The following is a 27,144-nucleotide window of genomic DNA, read 5'->3' on the forward strand; positions in this document are numbered from 1 at the left end:
ATTAAACATATGCTACACACATGATGCCCATTAAACATATGCCCCACACCTTGATGCTCATTAATAATCATCAAGGTGTGTGGGTCATATGCCACACACATGATGCCCATTATAAAAATGGCCCACACCTTGATGCTCATTAATAATGAGCTTCACGCTGTGGGGCATTTGTATAATGGGCATCATGTGTGTGGCATCATGTGTGTGACATATGCCCCACACACCTTGATGATTATTAATTAATGAGCATCAAGGTGTGGGGCATATGTTTAATGGGCATCATTTGTGTGGCATATGTTTAATGAGCATCAATGTGTGGGGCATATGTATAAAGGAGCTTCACGCTGTGGGGCATTTGTATAATGGAGCTTCACATTGTGGGGCATATGTATAATGGAGCATCACGGTGTGGCATATGTATAATGGTGCATCACGGTGTGGGACATAGATAATGGTGCATGACAGTGTGTGTGGTATATGTATAATGGAGCTTAATGTGGGGCATATGTATAATGGAGCATCACGGTGGGGCATATGTATAATGGTGCATCACGGTGTGGGGCATTTGTATAATGGAGTATCATGCTGTGGGGCATATGTATAATGGGCATCATGGGTGTGGCATATGTATAATGAGCATCCAGGTGTGGGGTATATGTATAATGGAGCATCACGGTGCAGGGCATATTTATAATGGGCATCACAGTATGCGGCATAGGTATAATGGGCATCACAGACTGCACTATTGGGGTCATGTGTATCTGGCACTGTACTATTGGGGGCATATGTGTATCACACCACCATTTTCCATGGCCGCACCCCATGTGGCTACAGCTCTTAGAGAGCTGACCATGCCCTCATATTGGATGATCAGGTATCGTTACTGTTATTTTATTTTATGTGCGGCCCAAACCAAATTTTCAACTTCTAATGTGGCCCAGGGAAGGTGAAAGGTTGGACACCCCTGATCTACAGTATATACAGTACTTAATCCACACATACCAATAAAGAAATTGGGTAGGAAATATTTCTTTGGGTAGGAATAACCAAACCAGCCAGAGACTCAGGGCTCTGACTGTTGTTATTCAAGGTTAATTTGGAATGTGTGGCTACCTGGCAGCATGGTGGCTAGAATTTAAATCTCTCCTTACTATGGTCAGGAGTTCAGTTCCAGACCAAGAACTTATGCACTAAGTTTATATGTTTTCTCCCTTGTGTGGGTTTCCAACAAGTTCTCTGGTTTCCTTCCACACTCCAAAAACTCCCTATAGGCTATTTGGATTCTGTCAAAAAATATAGAGTCGACTTTGCCGTATTCAATGCCACTCACCGCAGCTGGCGAGAGGGTTAAACAGTGAGGATCAGCGATCCTCGCTGTTTAACCCCCTCGCCGGCTGCTCACCCTAATTAACGTTTCGGGGCAATCCTTGGTGTCACAAGATGGCAAGGATTCCCCAAACAGCGAGATCCGAAGCTAATCCGCTGCATTTAGCCGCGGGTTTCGCTGCTTCTGCGACTGCATACGCTGATTCCCCCTCGCTCAAAAACCGGAGCGAGGGGGAATAGGCGTATGAGGGGGAGGTCAGTTGAATACTGACAGTGCGAGCGGTGACAGCGAGCAAGAAGCCCTGCTCACAGTCACCGCTCGCCCACAGCATTGAATATACCTTTCTGAGTGAATGACAAATATTCTCTGCACAGAGCTGTGTAAGATGGTTGCACTACAGAAATAAATGATAATTTAAAAGTCAGCCTTAAAAATGCTAATAGGAAGAAGTTAAATTTATGAGAGCCACAAGCTACCCCAGTACTGCAAAACAAGTGCAAGCTTACAGCATTCATTTATACGGTGAGATAGGCTAGAAAAATGAGCATTAGAATATGGCAGCTATAGACAATGCCACCTTTTATCCAGTTACCGGTGATACAGTTCTCATTAAGGGGCCCATTTATCATTCAATATTTGTGGCTAAATCCCAGAGTTAGCCGCAAATATAAAGTATGACCTGAATGTATCAGGAGGGGCTGCAGCAGGAACCTCCGATCCCTCCTGCACCACTGCCAGCCGCACCCCATAGGTTACTATGGGGAAAGCAAAGCTGCCCAATGTATCATTGGGCAGCATCTCTTCACTGGGCTACCACCATTCTGAGACGGTAGCCCATTGTAGACTATGGGCTATGGTCACACATGCAGACCCCCCCCCCCCCAAGATTGGATCGCATATTACAGTGTCTTGTAGGACGTGCAGGCAACCTAATGTCCATAAATGCATTACATCTGAATCTGTTGCTAGGGCAGTGTTATCGAATGTAAATCACCGGTTGTATTGATCGGTATCACAATAAAAATATGTATAGTAGAAAAGAATAGGTCAACCCCAAATGGTCGACAGGTAAAAAGGTAGATTGCTTAAGATCAAGCTCAACAGGTTCAAAAGATCAACATGACTATGGTCGAAAAGCTTTTGTTTGTTTTTTGAAGGGTTTCATCATTTTCCATCCAAGTTAAACTACTACTGGGACCAGTAACCTGTGCTAAGCACAGCGCAAGGCTCCTTCCTTGAAGCGAAGCGAGCAGAGAAAGCCAAAAAGTGGTACATATTTCCACTTATTTCTCAAATATGGTGAAACATACAAAAAAAACTTGTGTCAACTATTTTCATGTCAACCTTTCTCCGGTCAACCTTTTTTGAATGTAGACTAGTTGGGGTTTAACCAAAACGGACCCTAGCTGATCTGCAATGCCACAGGGGCCCAATTGAAATAGGCTACAGCACACATGCTTGCCAAACTTCCAGTAGGGAGATGTGGGAGGCATGGTACCATAAATTGTATAATCATAGCCCAATTCCCAGCAACTCAATACCATGAGCGTGAAGGCATTGCTTCCTCACATCACTGTTCTCGTGGCTCTGTGTGGAATTTTTATATGATCACCATGCTTACGTGGGTTTCCTCTAAGTTACACAATTCAAAAATATACCGGGGGCACAGTTGGACAGCTTACAGGGGAAACACCCAGTGAGGCTCCAGACTGTGACCTTGAATTATATTATCATACATAGGTTACCTTATACTGCACAGGACTAGGGCATATTTTCTACAGTATATTCCTGTATCAAGGAGTCTATACCTCTAATGGTTAAGCAATCCAATATACAGGCTGATCACACCCCTACACTTGGGCCCTGCCCACTTCATTCCCCCAGTGGGCTCTTTATGCCCCAGACACCGATTGGTAGGTTAACTGACTCCATACAAAATAATTGACCCTAGCGTGTAAGTGTGTTTATGTACATAGGCAGCCTACATGAGTCAAGTGGTTTTGATAAGTCTGAGCAGCTTGAGGTGAATGCAATAAAAAACCAATATAGCCATCAAGTTGCTTAAAGCTGCCCATACACCTGAGCGATGGGCATACGATCTGAACAATTTAGATGGGTCATGCGATGGATCATGCACGGTCCCGTGGGTCATGAGGTTGGCCCTCAGATCAGACATGCTGCTTTTAAAGCACATAAGTTCGCTCGTTTGACCGCACTTACGACCTGCATTCGACCAGGTCTTATGCAGGTCATCCTCATGCAGACCTTAAATACAGAATACTGTGCCACAAAAGTTGGGTAAGTCTAGTCTACTCTCTAGGTAGTCTGGGAGATATCCCAGAAATTCAGATATCCCAAAAATGAACGGAGAGTAGGTAAGCATGGAGTACACTCTTTTTTGAGCTCTGAAACAAGAATTATCCCAGCAAAATAATTCTTACCCTAAAACTCCACATTGTAATAGAAAAAGTACCATAATATTCCATTCCATTATCCACATAACATGTTTTTAGGAGGGTATGCATTCCAAGAACATCTAAAAATGCAGGAAGCTTAGGTTAGTTAGGTAAAATTTCAGTAAATGAAGACACAAAGTAAACATTAATTACGAGTCCTGAGAAGTAAAAATTTATTGTTTTCTATCAGATCAGAATGAAGATATGGTCATACTCGCTCTCACATCTGACATTTCCTAAAGCCAAAAATGTAACCCCCTTTAAAAATACATATTTTTGTACCAGGAATAATAAACATTTGAAATACAAACTGGTGTTATCTAGCAGGAATTAAAAACAACGGCTTTGTGTACAGATCTACAGAGGGCTGGTCAGCACAGAATATTTGTTTACATACAAGGCTTTGTCAGACTGGCCTCAGATACACACCAAATCACATTTAGAATTTGTAAAAGAACAATGTGACACAAAATAACAAAGAAATGTTTGAACTTTGGTTTACATTTAAATCATAAGATCCAATCACATACCTCCCAACCATTTATAAGTGCAAAATTAGACCTAAAGCCCCACCCTAAAACCACTCAAACACACCTATTTCTGAGGCCACTCCCATTCTCTGGTACGATTAGAGCTATGTAGTCTCAAATATTGCCATGATGCTTTATAAGGAAGGAACCATACATTTATTGGATTCCAACTTCAAACATTTATTCCGTTTAGGGCCACTAGTCACAACAACAGATCCACTTCAAGTCTATGCAATGAATTCAAGAGATCTGTCATTTTGTGGGTAATTAATATAAACAAATCGGCCACAGAATGTTCTCATAAGTTAGTTCCCATTAACCTGGTCTTTTAGAATTGTTTACATGAGACATTACCTATACACAGTTTGCACATAATTGTAGATCATTAAATATATTACAGGTCATTAATGTACATAGTGTCTGCTGAGTGCATGTGAACAAATGAATCAAAGAACATGAGCATTTCATGGCTTTGACATCGCACAACTAAAATTCAGCCTGTGGCTCACCAGGCATTACTGGGATACTCCGTTTAGGCAAGGTAGTCAAAGTATTTTGCTAATATTCTGCTTAAATATGTTACATTTGAAACATTTATTCATATATGGGAGAATCCAGCTGACCAGTATCAAAATCGTTATTTAATCCGAGCTTTCATATCCTCCTCTCAACTATTTACTAAAAATAAGAGAAAACAATAGATTAGGAAAATCAATTTATCATCAAACTAGTGGTGGAGATCATCTTAATTATTTTCAGAGGAACACAAAATATAACCAACACAACCCATGGTATGTTGAAATCCTGTTAATGACATTTGGAAAGGACAATATTCTCTCATCATCTAAAAAGTTGTGGAATGGAATTTGGACGACTGTTTGGTATATGTCATAGGTCACAGATAATGTACAGGGGGTCCCATAATGATGGGACACATGTTATTTTAATGTACAAGAGCGTGGGCACCCACCCATCTTTAAAATGTATTGTAGTTTAAAGTGAATTTGGAAGTTAATGTTGGTCCCCTTTCCAGGACAGTGATCCTACAGATGAGTGAACCTCAACCACATGCAGACTAGTCCGTCTGTAGACCAACACAAGCTTACATGGAAATGTTCTCTTTGAGGTAGAGACCATTTAGGAGATGTGACAAACACAGATTATGATGGCCAATTTTGTATCTTTAGACTGGTCATAAAATAAGGGACATATCGTAGGGATAGATCCAGTGGCACATCAATAGAGGGGGAAGCCTATGTGCACTCTCTATCCGGGCCACCTCATCTCTAGCTGGGAGTGCAAAAGACTCTCTAGGCAATAGGATCACTACAAGTCCATAGCACTATCCCAGAGTCTAGTGCACATGAGTAGGTCCATGTGAAAATGGTACAGCGGCCATTTTTTCCAGTGATTACCTACTGTGCATGTGTGAAACCCAAGAAAATGACAGCGCTACCAACTCTGGTTTTCAGAGGGTATTTCCCAATAAAAAAAAAAAAAAAAGTACTGTGTGGGCCCTCTTGGACCATAGTTTACGCCACAAGATAATTAATTCTAAAGCAGCCCTGCTAATCTTCCAAAGGACGAAACTTGTTCTAATCCGTGGACCTTCAATCAGGGAAGGGTCCATGGTCTTACAGTATACAGGAGGCCTGACTAACCTGTGGCTCTCCTTAATTGCAAAACTATGACAGGGCATGCTGGGAGTTTCACAAAAGGTCTGGTATAGAGGATATACCATGAATTGACCAAGTAGGGCTACATTACATACCCTGTACTGTTTGCAATGTCTTTCAATAATTCTGAAAACAGATTACATTAGAACATACCAATCAGATTATTTCTATCTTTTTCTAGGATGCAATAGGTAACATCACCCCTTTTCATTTTTGGAACCTTTCGTAAATTTACCTCTGAGGGGGGGAGGGAGGGTATCCAAATAGGTCTGAAAATGTTGTGATCGTGAAAAACAGGCCTTTTTTTTTAGGTTTTCACGAATAGTTTAAAAATCAGACTATCCAATTGTTACGGCTGAAAACCCTGCCTTTTTCACGCAAAAATACATAGAGCACTGTATTTCCGTGGCCGCGATTGCTGTAACAAAAGCTTGCAGGTCACAGATTTGGCTTCACCTCCTTGAGGCAGGTAAACCAAGTCCCCTAATAAACACTGGCATCAGAGCAAACCAGATAGCCCCAGTGATACAATTACCAATGCTAAATAATTATTATATTACCAATAAGCAGCAATTGTGAAGTTAGGAAAGAAGTGTTTATCCATCAGATCAGGCAGCAAGAGGAACATCTTTGTCTCTGCTGTGGAAATATAAATGATGTGGATCGGTGGCACAGAGAGAGGGTGGGGGCTAATGCTGTCAGAGTAAATTATCAGAGAATCAACTTTTTGATCTGTATAACAGTGGACCAAAAGTTGTGGGAGGAGCTTTAAGTGTCCAAAGTGGATTGGGCAGGTAATGCTTTACATTTGATCAAGAGAAGCATTTTAACACTGACTATATTAGTTCACAACTAAATGTTTAAAATGGAGGTCCAATCTACATGCAAGCAATGACTAAAGTTTAAAAAATATCTTCCTAAAACAGGGAGAAATTATAAATCTGTTAATATAGCTGTATAGCAGCTTAACTTGGGTTTTCCACAATTTCTTCATCATACGGGTGGGCGTTTTCCTGCTCTTAATGTGCTTTCAACCATGGACATCTGCTGAATGTACAATCAATCATGTAGGAGCTGACGAACATTTCACCTCATCAGAACTCATAACATCAACACTGACTCTTTTCAGGTGTAGTCTTCAAAAAGAGTATCTAGCCAACTATAATCCTCCTAGACAAGGATTCCAGCCAATATACTAGCATGGAGTAAAAAGACTAAATGTGAGAGATAGAGAAGGAGTACTCATTTTGTAAATTGGGTCCATATTGTTTGTTTTAGTGGAAAGCAACCAAAAACTTTTAAAACTGGAAAAAAAAAAATTCAACAGTTGGACTTCGAAATGTATATATTTTTGGGTTTTATATAATACAACTAACATTTCAGTGTTTAAAAAAAAAAGAAAAACTTAAAAAGGACATACAAAGGTAATCCAATTGTGACCAGCCCTTTACAAAATGTATAGTCACTAAAGTTTACATTCAGTCACTCATCACACATTACATGCAGGTACAAAAACAAATAACGCTTAAAAAGTCAACAAAATGGTTGCAGTAAATTTGTTAAACATATGCATTTAATGTCAATTCAAAAAGAAACCCAACATAAACGCTGCTAAAAATCTTCACAAACCAAAATCTTAATAAAATATAAAAATTAAGTTGATACGATAAGACACTCCACTCCCAGATGAAAAATGTGCGTGAATCAAGGTTATGTCACATACAGTTCTGCATGGAAAAACTAAACAGTATCAATGGCTTTGTTGAGGTCTAGACCTTTAACGTAGTAAGACACACAATGTTGGGAGGGGGAAGGGAATTTGTTTGTTGTTCAGTATAACAGGATCTTAATTTGGCCTAAGGTTAATTACTCACAGCAGCCATTTTGCGGGCTTCATGAAATTAACATTCACATGAAGCCATCGGCATCACTGGGACCACTGACGAGCTTAGTAGAGGCAGACATTTTGTTGGTGGGATTAAGAAATATTCACATCTGATCATTAGGAAAAAGTGATACCAAGAAGTTGAAAGTTCTATTCAAACCTCTACTCATATAAGTATTGGTTCAATCTACCAGATGCCCCTGCTCTGTGCAGATTAAAAGGAACATTGTAAAAAACAACAAAAAAAAAAAAAAACCTAACACTTTATTCTGGTACATTACCATTACATTTACATTTTATTGTTAAATTTGGACACGTATGCAGCTTTGGTCCCCTGTGTTTCAATGTCGTACACCGAATAGTGCTTTATTTAGAAGCATACTTCAACACTAAAATATTAAAAACAAATAGCAATAAATAGTTCAGTTTTGAAATATGGAAGAAGTTATCCTACAATATTCTTAATCAGTGCAAACAGCATGAAAAAAAAAATACAATTGTGTGCAATGTTTACAAGAACCATACAAAATTATATTACACAAACTGTGATGGCCATGAGAGACACTTTAGTGCATAACTCCTATATTTCTGTACAGTATACGGTTTTATTTATCGCCTAAAAGCTAAGAAATTAGCTTACAGTATTTTGAGACAAATGGTACCTGGTAGATAGACAGTAAAAAGGTAGACAGTCAACAGGACATTATGTCAATAAGGTTGAAAAGGATGACAGGTTTAAAATGACAACATTAAAATGGTTGGCACATGGTGTTGCATGGTTTTTCGTATTAGGCAATAGACAGAGGGCTAAAATAAAAAAAAAGTTGTGTTAACCATTTGCATGTCAGGATTTTAAACCTCTCATCCTTTTAATCCAGGGCAGGCCAAACCAGTCCTCAAGATCTACCAACAGTTAATGTTTTCTAGACCACCAGGCTGGTACACTGGTGTAGTCATTAATACTGGTCACCTTTTCAAATCTGTGCTGGATTCATTCCTACTGGACGCAATCTACATATCTTGACAACATGAACGACTGGTAGATTTTAAAGATCAGTGTGGCCACACTGGTTTTAACCCCATAGATATGTCCACCATTTGGTATGAACCCTATTACTATCAATCAATCCACACCCTGGGCAAATGGGCAAATGCAAAGATTTATTTTTATTCCAAAATAGTGCTTCAGATTTCTGGGGGGAGGGAAATATATATATATATATATATATATATATATATATATATATAAATAAAATTTCTGCAGGTAAAACATATTCTTATGCTGCTGAAGATGTAGTTACCAAGTTTTACTAGAACTGTCTACAATTCATGATTCATGACAAAACACACAATTGCAAATTAACCCCAGTCACTTCAAGAGTGAAGGCTGGACCTCTCTTCTTGATCTCCAGGTCTTGTTGTAGTCGATAGTTTAATAAATCAAAATTCAAGGTGGGAGGGAAAAAAAATGATTATCCAGCTAATTTCTGACCAATTTGTGTGTATTCAATTAAGACAGATTTTTCAAAATTGGATGATTTTCACCATAGGGTTTAAAGATTTGATATTTAAAAAGCAAAAACCAGCACATTTGTGTTCGAACATGTATTTTCCAATTCTAAATGCTGGGATTTGGCTCTAACCCCCTACCCACAACATTATTTTGCTTTAAATCCTACAGTGTTTTTTTATTTTAAAAACAGACACTTCATTAAACTAAGCCCCATGCGTTTATCAGTTTTGATTCTATCAACTGATCAAAGGGGGTATTGAATCCTGGACAATATTTCTAACCAACGTAAATATTGTCCCTTTTTGACAAGAAAATGTTGAATTTACATTAGGCCTATTCAAAATCAGGTCCGTTGTTCCGATGGTCGGAAAAGATTTAGACAGTCGGAAAGCCCATGGATAGACGAAAATGGACAATAGCAAAAAACTGCAGTGCACTGCCCAATCCAGCACCCGTTTTCAACAATGCAGATTCTACTTTTTAAAACTTTGAATCTGCATAGGCGAGTGCCGGATGAAAACTGAGTTGAATACTGATATTTCGGCCTTTCAAAAATATCGGCCAGGATTGAATGCCACCCTTAATCATTTTATCTTATAGTGCACTTTTCATCTATATAGCCTCAGCAAACATTTTATGGTATGAAGCAATATTTAAGACCATGAAGGTCTATAAGAACTAATGAACTCACTGGAAATAAGGCATAAAAGAGCCTCATTCCTCAGTGATATCAATAGCACCTAGTAGAAAGATAGTCTGAATATTCACAAAATGGCTGCCTTTACTTTGTGTAGTCCTGCAGAGCAGTAAATTAGGTTTTTATTAACTAATCTCAATGTTGATTTCTAAACACCTTTTACAACATTTTTAAACAAAATGATTTAAATGACGGGGAATTCTAAAGCCACAGAATCTGCAATACACTTTAGCATGGTTAGAATTAGGTTTAATTTTCCAAAAGTGCACTAGTAAAAGGGTAAATAAATACTTGCTATAGGTAGAAGTACAAATGTATAGTACCATTTTATTAAACAATTTTCATAACCTCAGAAAAACATAGTCCATCTTGAAATACCTTTCAAATTAGTTATATATTTGCATGTATTAAAAAGGTTGTTAAGGGATCAATCCATTCTCTTTGCAGAACAGTAGATTAACTCTATCTCAAAATTATATTTTAACCATCAACATTTACTTCGTCTTAATACTCAAATGAAGAGAACAGATTATGTAAACCTCTCATATCCTTCAAAGTGTTCTTCTTAATAGCAGCATATGTTAATGACAAAGACTCAATGTTTCTTCTACACTAAGGAGTCTGGGAAAAAAAAGAGAAAGAGAAACTGAATTGTAATACTGAATACATTCTAAGAGGCTGCATTTAGAATGTACTGTTTAGTGCAATGCTGTAAAATCTATTAGAAGTCTATTTTCAGAATGCCCAGATTATTGGCAGGTTCAAATCTGCTTGATGTCCTCGATGTGCTGCTGTGAACCACCTCCAATTTTTACACCCTACAGAGGTGCGTATTATACTTTCATTGTTAGAGCATATCATAACATGCAACTATAATAACTCTGCCACATTCAGTGGAACACCATGCAGAATTGAATCAATTAATGAGACTATGACCCATGGGGGTAGAATGATCAAATGTTTGTTTTTTGTTTGTTTTTTAAAGCCGCTGATCAAAGGCAGCTTTAAACCAACAGTTTGAAAATGTCAAGATTCAATGCTAAAACAGCCTGGTTTAGAATGGATTTCTACTGCAGATTTAATCTAGCCCATAGTATTTGATAATACAGCCATATATTTTATGTTTGAAGATTTTTAATAATTTTCTATTTCACGCAACCCGTTATAATGGGCACATAGCATTATCATACCTCCCAACTTCTGTGTTGGGGAAATAGGGACACTCGCGTGCGGCTTCCAAAAAGGGGGTGGGGCGTATGCAAATGAGGGTGTGGCTTATGCTAATTAGACGCAACCTCATTTTCATAAGAGAATAGACGCTGTGCGCATGCGCACAGCGTCTATTCTATTAGATTGGTCGGTCTCCCAACTGCCACCCCCGCAGCGGCACAGGACCCGAAAATCGGGACTGTCCCGCTGTAATCGTGACAGTTGGGAGGTATGCATTATCACCTCATTGGTTGCAATTTTGTTTCCCTACTGTATATTGGGGATTCCCATCTTCACCCACAAGGAAGCTTAATGTTAATTAATTGCGTAACCCAGTCCTAACCCACATATGCATCCGTATGTAATAGCCTCGACGGCCGTATGGAATGCCGGCTGAACTCTGAGGTTTTCTTTTAAAGGGGCAATAATTTACAAGGCATGGTTTTGCAGAATAAGTTACTGCCCTTTTAAAAAACCTCAGAGTTCAGCCAGCATCCGGCACAGCCGCCGAACTTGGAGGTTATTACATTTGGCCGATGGTTTCTCCAATAATTTTTAACTTTTAAACATGAATATTGTAACAAAGGGGTTCTGCTGTCTTATGGTTGAACTGTAGCACTTGTGCGTTCTGATTTAATTAGAAGGGAAAAGGGGAGGAGGAGGGTTAGGGTCCGCACACAGATTGAGTATACCCTTTGTTGTTTGATTATATAGGGTGTAAAAGAGGAAGAGGCTGCCGTATTTATCAGAATAATATGGCGGGGGTGCTATCCAGGCAATTTCGCACAGAACTGGTTTGGGAAAAGAGAAAAGGATTTGCACGGTGGATGCACACCAAAGTGCGTTCTGATTTATCCTGAACCCACCTGCCTGTGCAAATCAGTGTTAAGCTTTCACCAACTTGAAAAGTATTAAGATAAATTTAAGTGATGCCAGCTCTTGTTCATGATATTAACCACAAGTGCACCCTTGCTGCCACTTCACCTGGATGAACAAGTATCTGACTTTAGCTGGATACACACTTTAAGATCATCTTTCCAATCTGACTGGTTGGATGAAAATCTGGGAGCAAATGACACTTGACCGTATGCTCACAAGCATGGAAACCAGGCAAAAATGGTCATTCAGACAAATTGGTTAAAGCCGTTTGATTTAACAGATTTATGCAAATGTTTTTGTCCATCATTTTCCAGCTATTGGAAGCAAATGGTTGATTGTCATTTGTTCCCAGACATTTCCAGATATTTGTTACAACCAGACAGATTGGAAAGATAATCTTATAGTATGTATAAGCCAATAGTGTGCATATAGCTTTAGAATGTAGACCAGTGGTTCCCAACCCTGGTCCTCAAGTAACCCCAACAGTGCACGTTTTGCAGGTCTCCACACAGAATCACAGGTGAGATAATTAGCTCCACCTGTGGATCTTTTAAAATGTGCCTGAATAATGAGTGCACCTGCCGGGTGACCTGGAAAACGTGCACTGTTGGGGGTACTTGAGGACCAGGGTTGGGAACCACTGATGTAGACTGTTAATGGGATAATTAAAATAATCTTTAAACTACATTTTTCTTACATTTACAGAATAATATGATCAAATTTTGATTGTGCCCAACTTGCTGAAATCACAGTGTGCCTGCAGGGTAATAAAGGAGTCCAAGCGGAATAGACATTTCTTAAAGTAATAACTTACATTTAGGTTGAATGTATGTAGCAAAATCTGCTTAATTTAATTACCCTTTAAACCTAGTGGCTGACAATTCTGAAGATGTGGAGGCTGTAAAAACCGATGCATAGTAAATTTAAACTAAACCGTTAATTTGAATTATGTATAAAAATGATGTATAGATTGTAACGTAAAAATGTGACATGCATCACAGACTGAAGGAAAGTAGTAAAAATATAGGTGTGTTTCTAAATTTTATCCACACAAATCCTATAATTCTAAATGTTATGTTAGAAACAAACCTGTAAATCATACACAATGTTTATAGCTGAAAACCAGCACTGATAAGTGTAGTATTTCATCCAAAAGGCAGCAGAAACAAATTCTATATATAATATAAATAATAAATTCCCTTTAACAATAATCTTATAGAAAAAAACCTGCTAACTACAAAATCATCGAGTTAAAATGCCAGATCCTTGTTTTCAGCACAAACTTAAAGCATGCCACACACTGACTGATTTACTAACTTGCAATTGTTTGAAATGATTGCTGATCAGATGTAAGCCTCATGTTTAATTAATTTGTTATAGCCACAATTTTGATCATACAGCAAGCAGCAACACAGATTGTTTTAATTTTGATTGTACAATAGAACAAGTGCTGCCTCACTGCAAAGTACAATTGTTTTCAACTCAAAATCCACCAAGATCTGCCCAAATTGATTCAAACAAACTTAACTGCTAACCAAATTGCTATGTATGTGGCAATCTGTCACATTCACAGTTAATTCACAGGCAAGTTGTAAAAGCCTCACACGTGGACCACCACAATTCTTAAGACCCACATACACTACTGTGTTTTGGGCCAATTTCACCTGTTTCCGATGGAACGGGGGGAGAATTCAGCCCAAATTTGGCGTGTGCGATGTCCCCTCAGGTCCGATCAGACCTGAGTCGGAGGTCCTTCCAGTGGCGGGGAACAGGGGTTGCATGTGATCCATCACATGTGAAAGGACTGCATGCAATGTTTTGCATGCGACCCTGCTGCTCAGGAAGGTTCCGGGCTGATCGCGGGGGATCGGCTGGCCATACACAGCAGTAGAGTATGGCCAGCTTAGAGGCAAGCAGGCTATAGTACACATATAATAAAAAATATGGGCCAAATGTGTCAAATAAATATACATATTTTGACTGGTGATGATGCATATGAATGCAATAGTCTCACGTGTCACAGTTTAGTTCCAATTTACCCCAAAATTTCAAGTCACCATATAACAGATACAGGTCTTTTGTTAAGAGGGTGAGGGCCAGATGTATCAAGCTCTAAAACGTGATAAAGTGGAGAGTGATAAACAACCAGCACCTTGCTACCGTATTACAGGCTGGATTTGAAAAATGACAGGTTGGAGCTGATTGGCTGGTTGTTATCACTCTCAACTGTATCATGGTTTAAAGCTGGATACATCTAGCCCTGGATGCAACGTATCTAAATAGGATACATAACATGGGATCACCAATTGATTACATTTCATAACAGTTTGCCAAATCCCCATAATATGATCTGACAGAGCTGTAACAAAATCGTTCCATCCAAATAACACATGCCGTATGTATATATAAAACTTCCCTTTTGTAGATCCACATTAGACAAACCAGTTTTGTTTTAGCTACAAAACTGTTTACTTTATCACTCGCTAGCAGTATAGTGCTGTCAATCTTCATTGCGGCCATTCTTACCCAGGGTCTAGCAATGTAACATCAGAGGGTCATAGGTACAATTACCATCAGGTTTGTTTAATCATTTTATACATAGACCCTTTTTCATTTTACCAAAACAAAAGAAATGTACAGAAATGTCCTGATGCATGAGAGTTGGACAGGATAGTGAATGCATAAAACTAGAAAATGGTATAGAATACAAGTTTTATACAAAACAATATATATATTTTTTATTTTAAAGGACAACCCAGAATTTTTTTTTCCTTGTTATGAAAATCTAGGTGGGTTTAAACCTACACCCATACTGCTTGCTATTACAATTCAAGAAATTGCATGATCATGTTAAATTGCATTATAAAGGCAGATGTTAGCTTTTTTTTTAATGTAAAGTCTGATAACATGTAAAAGAAACAACCACATTCAATGGAAAATGAGAAAACTTGTTATAACCATTTCTAGGTTAATATACTTTTGAGGACTATCGAGATCTGGCCATAGCCCATTTTCTTAATACAGGGAGTTCAAAAAGTCCATCGACAGTGAACGCCATCTTGGCTTCAGAACACCTTTGCAGATGTGGAAGGCCAGAGAACAACAAAACACTTGAAGTAGATTTACTTTACTTAAAATCTCATTTATTTCAGGTACATGGGTGTTGAAGAACAATTATGTTCGTATTACTTAGCACACATTCCCTGAGAGGAGACTTGCTTAACACAAAGTTACTGCGGAGGAACTTTTTGAACTCCTTACATATTTTCCGAGCTGAATCCGGATATCACTTTGAAAACCACTGTTCTAGAAGATGCCAATCAAAATCTAATCACAAAGGAGAACTCTAAAACAAAAATGATTGTAGACGCTCTCCTTCGGTCATTAAGACCATGATCTTGCAATAATGGAATCTTCACTTCTACCCATCCTGTATAGGAGTATTCTCTGCAGAACAGACACATTCTAGGCAGAAGGATAACAAGCAATTTGTAAAATTTCCTGTGCCGTCTGCTTTTTGTCAGAGTATCTACAAATTATTCTAAAAACTGTTTTTTTTTTTTGGTTTTTGTTTTTGCCTTGACCCAGATATATTGTTCTGTTTCAGCAAGAAAATTAAGTTAGCACTAAATTAAAGGTAGCAGGTACACAGCAATGTATTCAAAATGGCTTCCTCCCCACCATTTCATCTTATAATCACAATGAAATGTAACCGGTTACCATGGTTATAAATACACTGACATACAATGATGGCCTCTCGGGCAGTGAATGGGTAAAAAGATTTTGGCACCAATTTTTTTTTTCTTTCTTCTCTGCTTTCACTGATGAAAACAGCCTCTGAAATACAAATTATCCTCTACATGGTATTACTATAACGGATCAGCAGAGTAAAAGACATCTGTATATTGTGCTATGAAAACTGGACTTCGTAATGCCCTTAAACACCAGAGATCAGCACCCGTTTGCTGTGCTCCTGTGACGGATTCAAGGGATTGAATGAAAGAATATTGGACACATATGGTCAGAGTCCCTTCTGGATTGGCAATACAACAGTATCCCTCTGGCCACATCCCATTGCTTGTCAAATATATGTAGTGCCATAGAGAATTACACTAATATAACAAGACATTTCAGCTGAGGAACCTCCCTGATAAAATATCAGATGTGGGATCTAAAAGCTTTAGCACTTATTTGGAACAAATACAGTCCACAGAATAATAACGGTTGGAAAAAAAAGTGCAAATATAGAAGAAAAAAAAACAAAAAGAAAAAAAACACTACACTGATAAAATTCACATACAAAATGGTGCGTAGTCGTACTAACAAAAAAAAAAAAAAAACATTTGTTAACTTTACAGGTAAATAGACATCCTCAGAGGTGAGGAGACTTGTACAAGTAAACCAGGTGCATTGTGGTAAACATAAAACAAGAATGACCCATCTCGATCTTCGTTATGTTGGATACATGATTTTGTAATGCCATGAAGGACACCGAACAGGACAGAACAGACACCTAATTCCTATGTAATCTCACCAGAATCTTTGTGACAACCCTTTCCATGGGCGTTGCAGTTAATTTAAAAAAACAACTATCAACACATTTCACAGTCTTGTTTTGTGGGCGGTAACATGGGCAAACTCCCAATCACACAAATAAAAAATAAAAAAGAAGAAGAAAAAAAGATCTGCAGATCGCTGCGACCTACAATTATGAGATTGCAGAGGTGTATTCCATTAGCTTGTTTGTATTATTAGGAAACGTTGACGCGTCCAGTCATGAATAAACCCTTCATCTTTGAAAAAAAAGATCGAGAAGGACTCATGCCCATTTGCTAAAAAACCATTAGCAGGTCACCGACACTGATCCATAATATCACGTGAATTTAAAACAGCCCCAATTAGAGCTTAAAATGCAAAAAAAAAAAAAATCATAATAAAATAAAATTATATAGATTTATAAAAAAAAAAAAAAAAATTCAACTAGTTTCTTGACTGTGATGTTATTCACATTCACACAGATAACATGATGCTCTTCCACAAGAGCTTGAAATTGCCTACATTTTAATCCTCCGGTCCCCTTGAGCTTTTAAAATAGGCATTGATAAAAATAGTGAAGAACGCAGTACCACATGTACCCTGACAAAAACGCCAGCAACTGTACAAGGACGAGCCAGATGTTGTCGAGGGTCATCGCCCTTGGCGTGGCTTTCTTCTGTCCGTGCGGGGGAGGAAAAGCACCTGGAGATAGAGGCAAAATACAGAAGCGTTATATAGTGAAAGCAGTAATTGTTAGCAGAACTAAAATACATGAAATTGCGGTCTATCAATTCACAAATACCTGCTGAAAAGACTGAAAGATATTGCTATAAAATGTAGGCGCAATCAAATAATTATTTACAGTAGATATCCCAGTGATAAATAATATACCGCAGCTCCTAAAGAATACCACTGACATTTTCTAGAACCAAAAAAAAACAAAAAGAAACACATGTGGTAAATTTAATGGGAATTATATCAAAGATGGGATGTTGCCCATAGGAACCAATCAGATTCTATTATCGTCTAGAAGGTGCTAAATAAACAAAACATAGAAACTGATTTGCTATGGGCAGCATTTCATCTTCGATGGCACTCCCACCTTAGTAAATTTACCCCAATATCTTTCAAGAGAGCAAAAATGATCAACGTAATAGACCAGGGGTGGCCAACCGGTCAGAGGTAAAGAGCCGAAAATATCGGTAGTCAAGCCAAAGAGCCGACATCATGCGCGAGCCGAAGGCGCATGCGCCAAAAAAAGGGGCGTAGCCTATTTTGACCCCTTGGGTGGGTGTGATACAAATATGCCTCCAATAGTGCAGTGCCATATATACATATGCCCCCAATAGTGCCAGATACACATATGCCCCCAACGGTGCCAGGTATGCACCACACAGTGCCGGGTATGCCCCCACAGTGCCAAAAAGCTGGTATGCCCCCACAGTGCCACAAACTGCTATGCCCCCACAGTGCAAATTTCCCAGCAGCAGCACTCACCGTTGTTGCTGCTGCTGCCAGGCGGGGAGAGGACAGTCTGCAGTCCTCCTGTCATGTCACCGATGGGAGGAGAGCACAGCACACCGCACGTCTCCTTCCCCCTCACTTCCCTGTGACTGGGCCGCCCACCAATCAAAGCTCACTGGCCGGCTCCTGATTGGCTGCTGTCCCACGAGCTCTGATTGGCGGACGGCCCAGTCACAAGGATGCACAGTAAGGGGTAGGAGAGATGCGCAATGCGTGCTCTCCTCCCCTCAGAAGGAGAAGGGATTCAGGGAACCGGCAGCAGGGGGGACTGGGACAGACGGTGGGCGGTAGGCAGCAGTGGGAGCAGGAGCCGCACTTTACAAGGGGAAGAGCCGCATGAGGCTCAAGAGCCACAGGTTGGCCACCACTGTAATAGACCATTAATACCTTAAAGTATTATTGTATATGAAGTGGATAAATTGTGCTCTTTTTAAAAGATAATTAGTTTATTTTATAATTAGACAATATTTCCCCATCAAACTTATAGGAAGCAGTAACATCAGCGGAAACAATTCACTTGGTATTAAATGAAACAAAAGCAGCACATTGGCGTAATAGGTAACTTTACTGCCTCACAGCAATGGGGTCACACATTTGTATTTACTCTTGTTGCTGTGTGAATTTCCTCCTGCACTACAAAAACACACTGCACTGGTAGGTTAACTGGCTTCTGCCAAAACATTAGCCCTTGTGTGTTTACATGATAGGGAATGTAGAATTTGAAGCACCACAGGGGCAGGAAGGGATGTAAATCACTGAAACATGCTCGGTGAAGTTTATAGAATGGAATGCCCATGACCATAGTAGCCACTAATTGCCTCAGCCACGCCCATTGTACTACAGTACATGACGGACTGCAGCACTTTACAGCACACATCGCAGTGTACCCCAGTATGCACACCTTTATGACTGACATGAATAGCACATCTTTATTTACAGGTTTTATTTTCTTGATGCCACTACTTAGGACATGGGCTATAACACCTGACTGGGGATTAGTCATATAACAGTACATGTTAAAAAATTAACAATCTGCAAACTAAAAACTGAATAAAACATCAATGCATAACTTAAGAAAGAAAAGGCTAAATCAGTCATTCTCACTGGGGGTAGGAGTGTAGAGTATACAGTCATTGATTAATTAATTAAAAGGAGCTCAATATATTCAAGTGTACTAATAAGGTCCACAATTGTTTGGGTTTAACATTTTATTCCAGGAATGGAGAACCTTTCAGCTCACCAGCTGTTGCTGAACTACAAATCCCAGCATGCACGGCTACAGTTTTGCTATTTGGCCATGCCTAAACTGTAGCAAAGCATTCTGGGATGTGTAGTTCAACAACAGCTAGAGGGTCGAAGGTTCCCCATTCCTGTTTTATTTGATTAAAACTAGAATTGCTCTAACTCACTGGGAATGGTTTGCTGAACTGTTAACCTAGGACCTCATAAGTTAGTGTATATACAGTAGTACCTGTTTCATAGAAGTGTGACAATAGCTCCTCTTTTTCCACAAAGCGCTGATATAACCAATCTGTTAATGCTTCTGTTTCCATGGGAACATCTTTGATGGGATAAATTCTGATTGAAAAGAAAAAATAAAGTATTCTATCATTTCTCTGGGCAATGTGGCATAAGTATTGGCCAATTACGAATCAACAAGTTTGGTGAAATGTAAGACCATAAAAAGTCATTAGTCAGAATACATTGTTAAATACTCTAAGTCAGGGGTTCCAAATCTTTTTCTAATCACGGCACCCTAGAGTATCAGAATTTTTCCAAGGCACCCCTAGGCCCCAAAAAATATATATCAAATGAACTAGATTGTGTTTATATGTGCTTCTTAGGTTCAGTTATGTGGTAAAGGGCAGGATTTGGTTCTGATTGGACACATTTTATGATTGGCAGCCACCAGCACTGGTTTTGTCCAGAAATAATTGATCATAAATATTTTGAATTGGTCCTGGACCACCAACCCGAGGCACCCCTGCAAGTGTCCCGAGGCACCCCAGGGAGCCCAGGCGCACAGTTTGGGAACCACTGCTCTAAGTACATAAAACAGATTATTTTAGATGTAAAAAAAATTCACCTCAATGACCAACAAATACATTTTTCAATAATAATTATTAGTAACATAAATTAATACATGAATACGACCATTTTGTAATTTTCAAGATGGTGGCCATGTATGTTTCAAGGCAAATGGAAACATTGTTTTTTTGATGGCTTATACAATAACATTTACAGAAATGTATTGTATTACTACTCTCCACAAAAATCCAACAAAATTACAGAGTGCACCTGACTAAGCCACTTTTTTTGGTTAAAAAGAATCCTCTATGTGCACCCTTCTTACTGAAGTGAGGCTAGTCCAGTATTGGAGTATCCACACAGCTGTGAGAGGTGGACTGCGCTTTAATCATTTGATTTTTTTTCTGGTCTTGCTGAAAATTCTGGGTGCCACACAGAGGGGACACCAGAGCTGGAAGAGATCATTTTGATATCAACTTCAGAGACACACTATTTGGGCAACTCCTTTATTGGTTTAGGACAGGGATGGGGAACCTTGTTCATGTGGTTGAACTACACATCCCAGCATGCACTGCTACAGTTTTGCTATTTGGCTATACTAAAAAAAAAACAACAGTTGCAGGGCATGCTGGGATGTGTAGTTCAACAACAGCTGGAGGGCCGAAGGTTCCTCATCCCTGGTTTAGGATATAGTAAGAAAGGGGGTGGTGCCCCTGTAGTGTGTGCTGATCCACAGACTCTGGGCGCATGTGGCTTTGAACTTTTGTATTTTTTAAATAGCCGTATAAAAAGGAAATGAGTAAAAATATATTAATCCAGTGTCTACACATACTCTATGTAGTGTTCATTCTGGCACCCGCTATCTTTAAAAACCCATGCAGTTCCTCTTCCCTGCCTGGAGTGTCGCTGTCTGCTGTAGTGCTTTTAGCACAGTGTGGTCTGTCTATCAGCACTGATATGCAAACCAGACCTGTGCTAGAAACACCACAGCAGACAGCGACACCCCAGGCAGGGAAAGAGGAACTGCATGGGTTTTTAAAAATGGCGGGTGCTAGAACGAACACTACGCTATGGGAGGGGTCCTTAACCTATTTTGCTCTGGGACCCCATCAGACAATAAAAATAATTACAGGACCCCAGCAAGTTACTGCAGAAGGTCATCACATGTGTAGTCATCATTCAGCATTGTGGAGGCGCAAAATGATGGGAGGAGTATAAAATAACAGACAATTCAACAGATTTTCAGACTCGTATCACTGACTGATATTAGAGAAGTCATTAGCCTGATAGTCAGCAACATGGAGTTGCAACCTCATGCTGAAAAGGCCGGGACCCACGCTATGGCAGTTAGGGAAACATTTTTTTTAGGCTACCTTGGATGCAACTCGTTTTTTAATTGGGAAGGTAGTCATGACCTACAAAACAAATACAAAATTTCATAAGAAAAACAATGGTGTTCTGTGTTTTAATGTATTGTTTGATAGCTATAGATAGGTACACATTCCCGTACATGTAGAGAAAATTTATTTTTATTAGCAATTTTTTAATGCATTTGAGCTGCTGATTCATGTTCATTTTTATAGCACAAAAACAGGAACCATTTTTACCTATAGTATACATGTGTGACAGTAGGTGGCCGATAGCCCAGAATCCAGGTTTGTATGTCCATAGGATCTGCATTGGGGTATCCAATTGTGGTGTCTATTATCCATTGTAAGCCTTTGGGTTTCCGACCTTAAAAAAAAAAAAAAAAAGCTTTCAAAATAACGAAAACATCAAAAAGATTAATTTATTGATTAAGTCAAATAAAATCAGTTAAGACATTCAGTGTATTTTATATCCTGTATCTCATAAGCTCTAGGAAATTATCATGATCTTGTACCCAGTGCTAAAACTGATGCATCCATTCTATATTTTTGATATATGCAACAACTCCATGCATAAAAGTATGCAGATATGACCAAGTTGTTATTGAGACCAAACCCCAACATGGGGAGGAAATGTGATCTAAGTGACTGACTGTAGGAGTGGTTGATGGGGTTGTTTGGAATATGTCAGAATACATGGACATCAGACTTTACAGAAAATGGTGCGCAAAGTAAACATCCAGTGAGCAGAGAGACTGTGGGTGAAGACACCTTTTTAAAAAGTCAGAGAAGAATAGCCAGACTGGTTTAGACAAGATGGCCACAGGAAATAACTATGTATTAGAACAGAGCTTCCCAACCTAGGGTACGCGGTGGACTGTTTGGGGGTACGTGAAAGTAATATTTGCAATGGCAGAAAAAGCCTCCGGTTGCCGTGGAGACAAAACTCTTAGAGGTCACTTACAGTTCTGGACAATTGGGCTCCACCTGCAGCGCCATCATTAGCAGTCGCCTTGACCGTCACTGCCAGCTTGAACTACAAGCCGAGGTAACCACTACCAGCTACAGAGCACGTGGCTCAAATATCCATCAGCGATATACAGCACAACACACCAGTTGACTGATCCATTGTCGAAGTGTGGAACGAAATTCCATTCACATTGAGTTCTAAGGAGGATGCCAGGCTGCCCAGTGCTTGTTAGAAGCAAGTCCTTTATAAAGTAAATCTCCTAACACTTTTGGGACACTAGCATGTTTTTATCTTAATTGCTGAATTTATTGATTATTTAGCTAAACCAAGAAAAGACCATCTTTTACTGTTTTTGTTATCAGTATGGGCTGTGACTGGGCCATTCCTATACTTTTATTTCTTTTTCCGAAGCCATTCGCTGACCTAGATGGGTGCTCTGTACAGTGGTGTAATTACAATTTGAGCTCCCCCTCCCACTAAAATATGTGCACCTACCCCCTTACTGCTGCATCTGCCGCCTGGTCCATTCTCTTGTCTGCGGTCCCACGCGTGCAAAATGGCCGCCGCCTTACAGCAGACCATTATTCAGGATGCAGGAGGAGGTTGCCGTGAGGGGGGAGGCCATTTTGCAAAAGACATTCCAACTGGAGCCGGAGGAGCGCCTGGACTGCACACAACAGGAAGCTCTGCTGGGCCCGGCGGCAGCAACAGGTAATTGGTGGTGGTGGCCCCATTAACAATAGCATCTGCAGACCTCGCGGCGCCCAAACTTACCTAGCGCCTCCAAGCCACTGCAGGGTCTGGGGAGCTATTGTTACGCCATTGGCTCTGTATGGTTATTCTCTCTTTATTTCAGGCTTTGCATCACAATATCCTGCACTATCAATAAGAGTATAGAAACCTTTTCTATCCACTGACCATGTGCAACTACTGGAATGCAGAAGATTTCATTTTTCTTTGTTATAGCAAATAATCTGGCATGCCAAAATCGTTAGTAAACACAAAAAAATAAGTCACTAATTCAGTGGCATTTATCTGAGCATTCCAGAAATATAAAAAGTGGCCAATATTTAGTTAAGAAAACAAACAAAAAAGGAAGAGAAAAGGAAGAAAAAAAAGGTACTCTTTACCTAGAAGGTCGTGGGCATCGTTAGTAAAAAATCGCGGGCATCACATGCACTAAAAAATCGCATGCGATGCGACCGACGCGATGCCCGCGATTTCCCATAGGGAACAATGTTATATGTCCCAATTGACCCGATTTTCATGTTCAATGTCTCAATTGACCCGATTTTTCCATAGGAAACAATGTTAAATGGCCCACAGAGGCCAAATAGGCACCATGAAGTGTGAAATGGACCCCACAATTGTTAACGCCACCCCACGATCAACGTGAACCCGAAGCGTGGCGAGCGCAGAGAGCCCGCGAGGGGCGGCGGTACGCGTCCTACGACCTTTTCATACCCCCACTATCCACATCGGCGTAAAGTTGAGAATAGAAAGTGTGGTGAGCGCAGCGAGCCACCGAGGGGACGCGGACAGCTGTGAAGCCCGCGAGGGGACGCGTATACCTGTGAAGGTGTCCGCGTCCCCTTGCGGGGCTCGCTGCGCTCGCCACGCTTCGGGCTCGCCACACTTTCTATTCTCAACTCCACGCCGACGTGGATAGTGGGGGTATGAAAAGGTCGTAGGACGCGTACCGCTGCGCTCGCCACGCTTCGGGTTGACGTTGATCGTGGGGTGGCGTTAACAATTGTGGGGGCCATTTCACACTTCAGGGTGCCTATTTGGTCTCTGTGGCCCATTTAACATTGTTTCCTATGGAAAAATCAGGTCAATTGAGACATTGAACAGGAAAATCGGGTCAATTGGGACATTTAACATTGTTCCCTATGGGAAATCGCGGGCATCGCGTCGCACCCGATTTTTTAGTGCATGCGATGCCTGCGATGGGCGCCCTTCTAGGTAAAGAGTACCGAAAAAAAAAAATGTATAACATTTTCAGAGAAGAGGAAAAGACACCCCAAAAGGGCACAGGGGCATCCAATACAAAACAAAGCCATAACATACAACCAGAAACCCAACACACTAGAATAAACAATCTCTCAAAGGTGCAGCATCCACTAAACTGTGCAGACCTGCATAGTCTACCTGGCCATATTATTGGCCTAATATTAGCGTGTTTTATTAACATTCTACAAATGTCTGGTTTTCATTCCCTTCCCAACTACCTGTGCCGTGTCCCTGAGTTAGGCAAACGTCTGGGTGCAAGGAGAATCCCAATGTTTTTTTCTGGAATCTCTTCAAAGCTAATTTTGAGCTATTTAAGTACTGAACAAGTAACCTAAATCTAAAATGTTTATCCCTGATCATAAATATTTAATTGATGAGGGACAGCAGGATGCAGTTTGATTCTGGCACTGCAACTCTTCAGTAAATTAGCAGACAATGGAAACCCAAATGTTTACGTTAAAGCAACATTTAATCCCCATTCAGGATTTCTCATCACCAGGCTACATCCGCTTTACAAGCAAAAGATGAAGCAGCGCTGATATGCTTATACAGATACGTGAGATTGCCTGTATAATACACACATTTATTAAACACACAATGTATTAAAATTATAATAAACAGTTATAAAATAAATGGAAGTTTAAAATGAGACTCTCCTGCTTGTAGACCATTCAAATTGATTATTGGCTGGTTAAATGTCCCTTACAAGTTCACTGTTTTGAAGCAATTTAGAAAATGTCTTGGTGAATAAAGGTGAAAGGGTAAAAAGCATGTGTGATAAAGGGGGAATTACAGGTGTATATGGTGGGGAGGGGGGGGGGGGGGGGGGGGAGTACATGTTTAGCAGCTTGGCCCTCCTTTCGGTCAAGCAGATAGACTTGCCTGCACATTCTACTTCTGCTTTCATCCGAATTAGTCACAATTGCACCAAGTGTACACAGCATTAGTATCATGTGATCTCCTCCAGGCTCTGTATTGGTTACTTAGCATACCTATATCAACAACCTAGAAGAACCAGAGAGCAAATCAGATGCAAGATGATTGCAGGCCCTCTAAACTATGTATCCTGTATGTTGGCGGCTGCCCAGATAAGTATATTAACCCAGTTGGCACTGGAATTCTTATAAATACTGTTTAGTGAGAATATAGGCATTGTACTATATAGCTGCTGAAATCAGACCCCAGCTAGACTTTGGTGGCCGGGCCACAGCCTCTACATTAGCCGACGGTCATCGGAACAAAAGTCTAGTACAGTTGATTTTTCGCTCTTCTATGAAGGATAGAACTCCGTATTGGCAGACCTGCAACACTCCTGTGAAGTGCTCACTTTGAAAGAACATGAAAAAAAAAAACATTGCTTTTTCCAACATATTACCAGTGAGAAATGTATTTTACAGGGACTTGTTAATGGCTGGGGTAATTTACATCAATAAATATATAGCTAGCAACTACCTCACCTCACTTGAGCTCCTATCATTTTAAAACTGTAAATGCAATAGTTTATTTAATATGTCAGCATGAAAAATTCCCAGGAGTCGGGCAATTCCCTGGGCCCTTAATATTTAATGCAAGTGCCTAATTTCTGCATGAGCGACTGCAATACTCATCTGACCAGCTGCAGAGCTCCAGGTTCTTGTGTTACCACTGGATAGTGCTACATACGTATCATTTGCAGGTGATCCTGTACCTAGATCTTGCCACGCTCATTACGGAATTCATTTTTCTAGTTTTCACTTGTGCAATGAATTCTCATGTAAATTTACTGCATAGGAAAACAAAGCAGCTAATTTAGTTTTTATGCAAAAAATCTCATGAGAACAAATCTGTTAGGGGGAGGAAGAGACTGGTTTGCAATGGGTGCGCAATAAAAGTTTCTTGCAGAATAAAACCGGACTACTGCTAAAGACCATTGTAACACTACTGTGTGCATGCAATGTCACCAGTGATAGAATTATGGGTACTTGTGTACTAGCACGGCGCCCACCATAATTAGTCGCCCGATTTTTTATCGCATGCCATACACCCGATGGCATGCGATGCGATTTTGACCCATATACGATATTAAATTGTATAAGCACCCTAATGGGTGCTTACAATGCTTAAATGCACCCCCACGCCACCCCCAAGTATAAACATGAACCTGAAGCGTGGCGAGCGCAGCGAGCCCGCGAGGGGCGGCGGTACGCGTCCTACGACCTTTTCATACCCCCACTATCCACGTCGGCATGGAGTTGATTTTATAAAGTGTGGCGAGCGCAGCGTGCCCCGCGATGGGATGCGGATAGCTGTGAAGCCCGAGAGGGGACGAGTAGATCTGTGCAGGTATCCGCGTCCGCTCACCACGCTTCGGGCTCGGTGGCTCGATGCGCTCGCCACACTTTATAAAATCAACTCCACGCCGACGTGGATAGTGGGGGTATGAAAAGGTCGTAGGACGTGTACCGCTGCGCTCGCCACGCTTCGGGTTCACGTTTATATTTGGGGGTGGCGTGGGGGTGCATTTAAGCATTGTAAGCACCCATTAGGGTGCTTTT

At 40.2% G+C, this 27,144-nt stretch overlaps 1 protein-coding gene across 2 annotated transcripts in view; it reads right to left on the reverse strand.

Annotated features, from left to right (window-relative positions):
* Positions 1–3,932: 3,932 nt before the first annotated feature.
* LPGAT1 (lysophosphatidylglycerol acyltransferase 1) overlaps positions 3,933–27,144 on the reverse strand; it is a 116,263-nt gene continuing 93,051 nt past the window's right edge. Inside the window, exons 6-9 of one of the 2 annotated variants that reach the window (XM_083175867.1) lie at positions 21,868–21,994; positions 19,704–19,810; positions 17,308–17,410; positions 3,933–10,705 (exon numbers count right to left, since the gene is read on the reverse strand). In XM_083175867.1, the coding sequence (XP_083031993.1) occupies positions 10,666–10,705; positions 17,308–17,410; positions 19,704–19,810; positions 21,868–21,994 (377 nt within the window). In that variant the 3' untranslated portion in view covers positions 3,933–10,665. Of the gene's footprint in view, positions 17,411–19,703; positions 19,811–21,867; positions 21,995–27,144 lie in introns of both variants that reach the window. The other variant, XM_083175866.1, reaches the window with a different exon arrangement.

The sequence above is a fragment of the Crinia signifera genome, chromosome 3, assembly GCF_055691185.1.
Source record: "Crinia signifera chromosome 3, ASM5569118v1, whole genome shotgun sequence".
Taxonomy (NCBI): domain Eukaryota; kingdom Metazoa; phylum Chordata; class Amphibia; order Anura; family Myobatrachidae; genus Crinia; species Crinia signifera.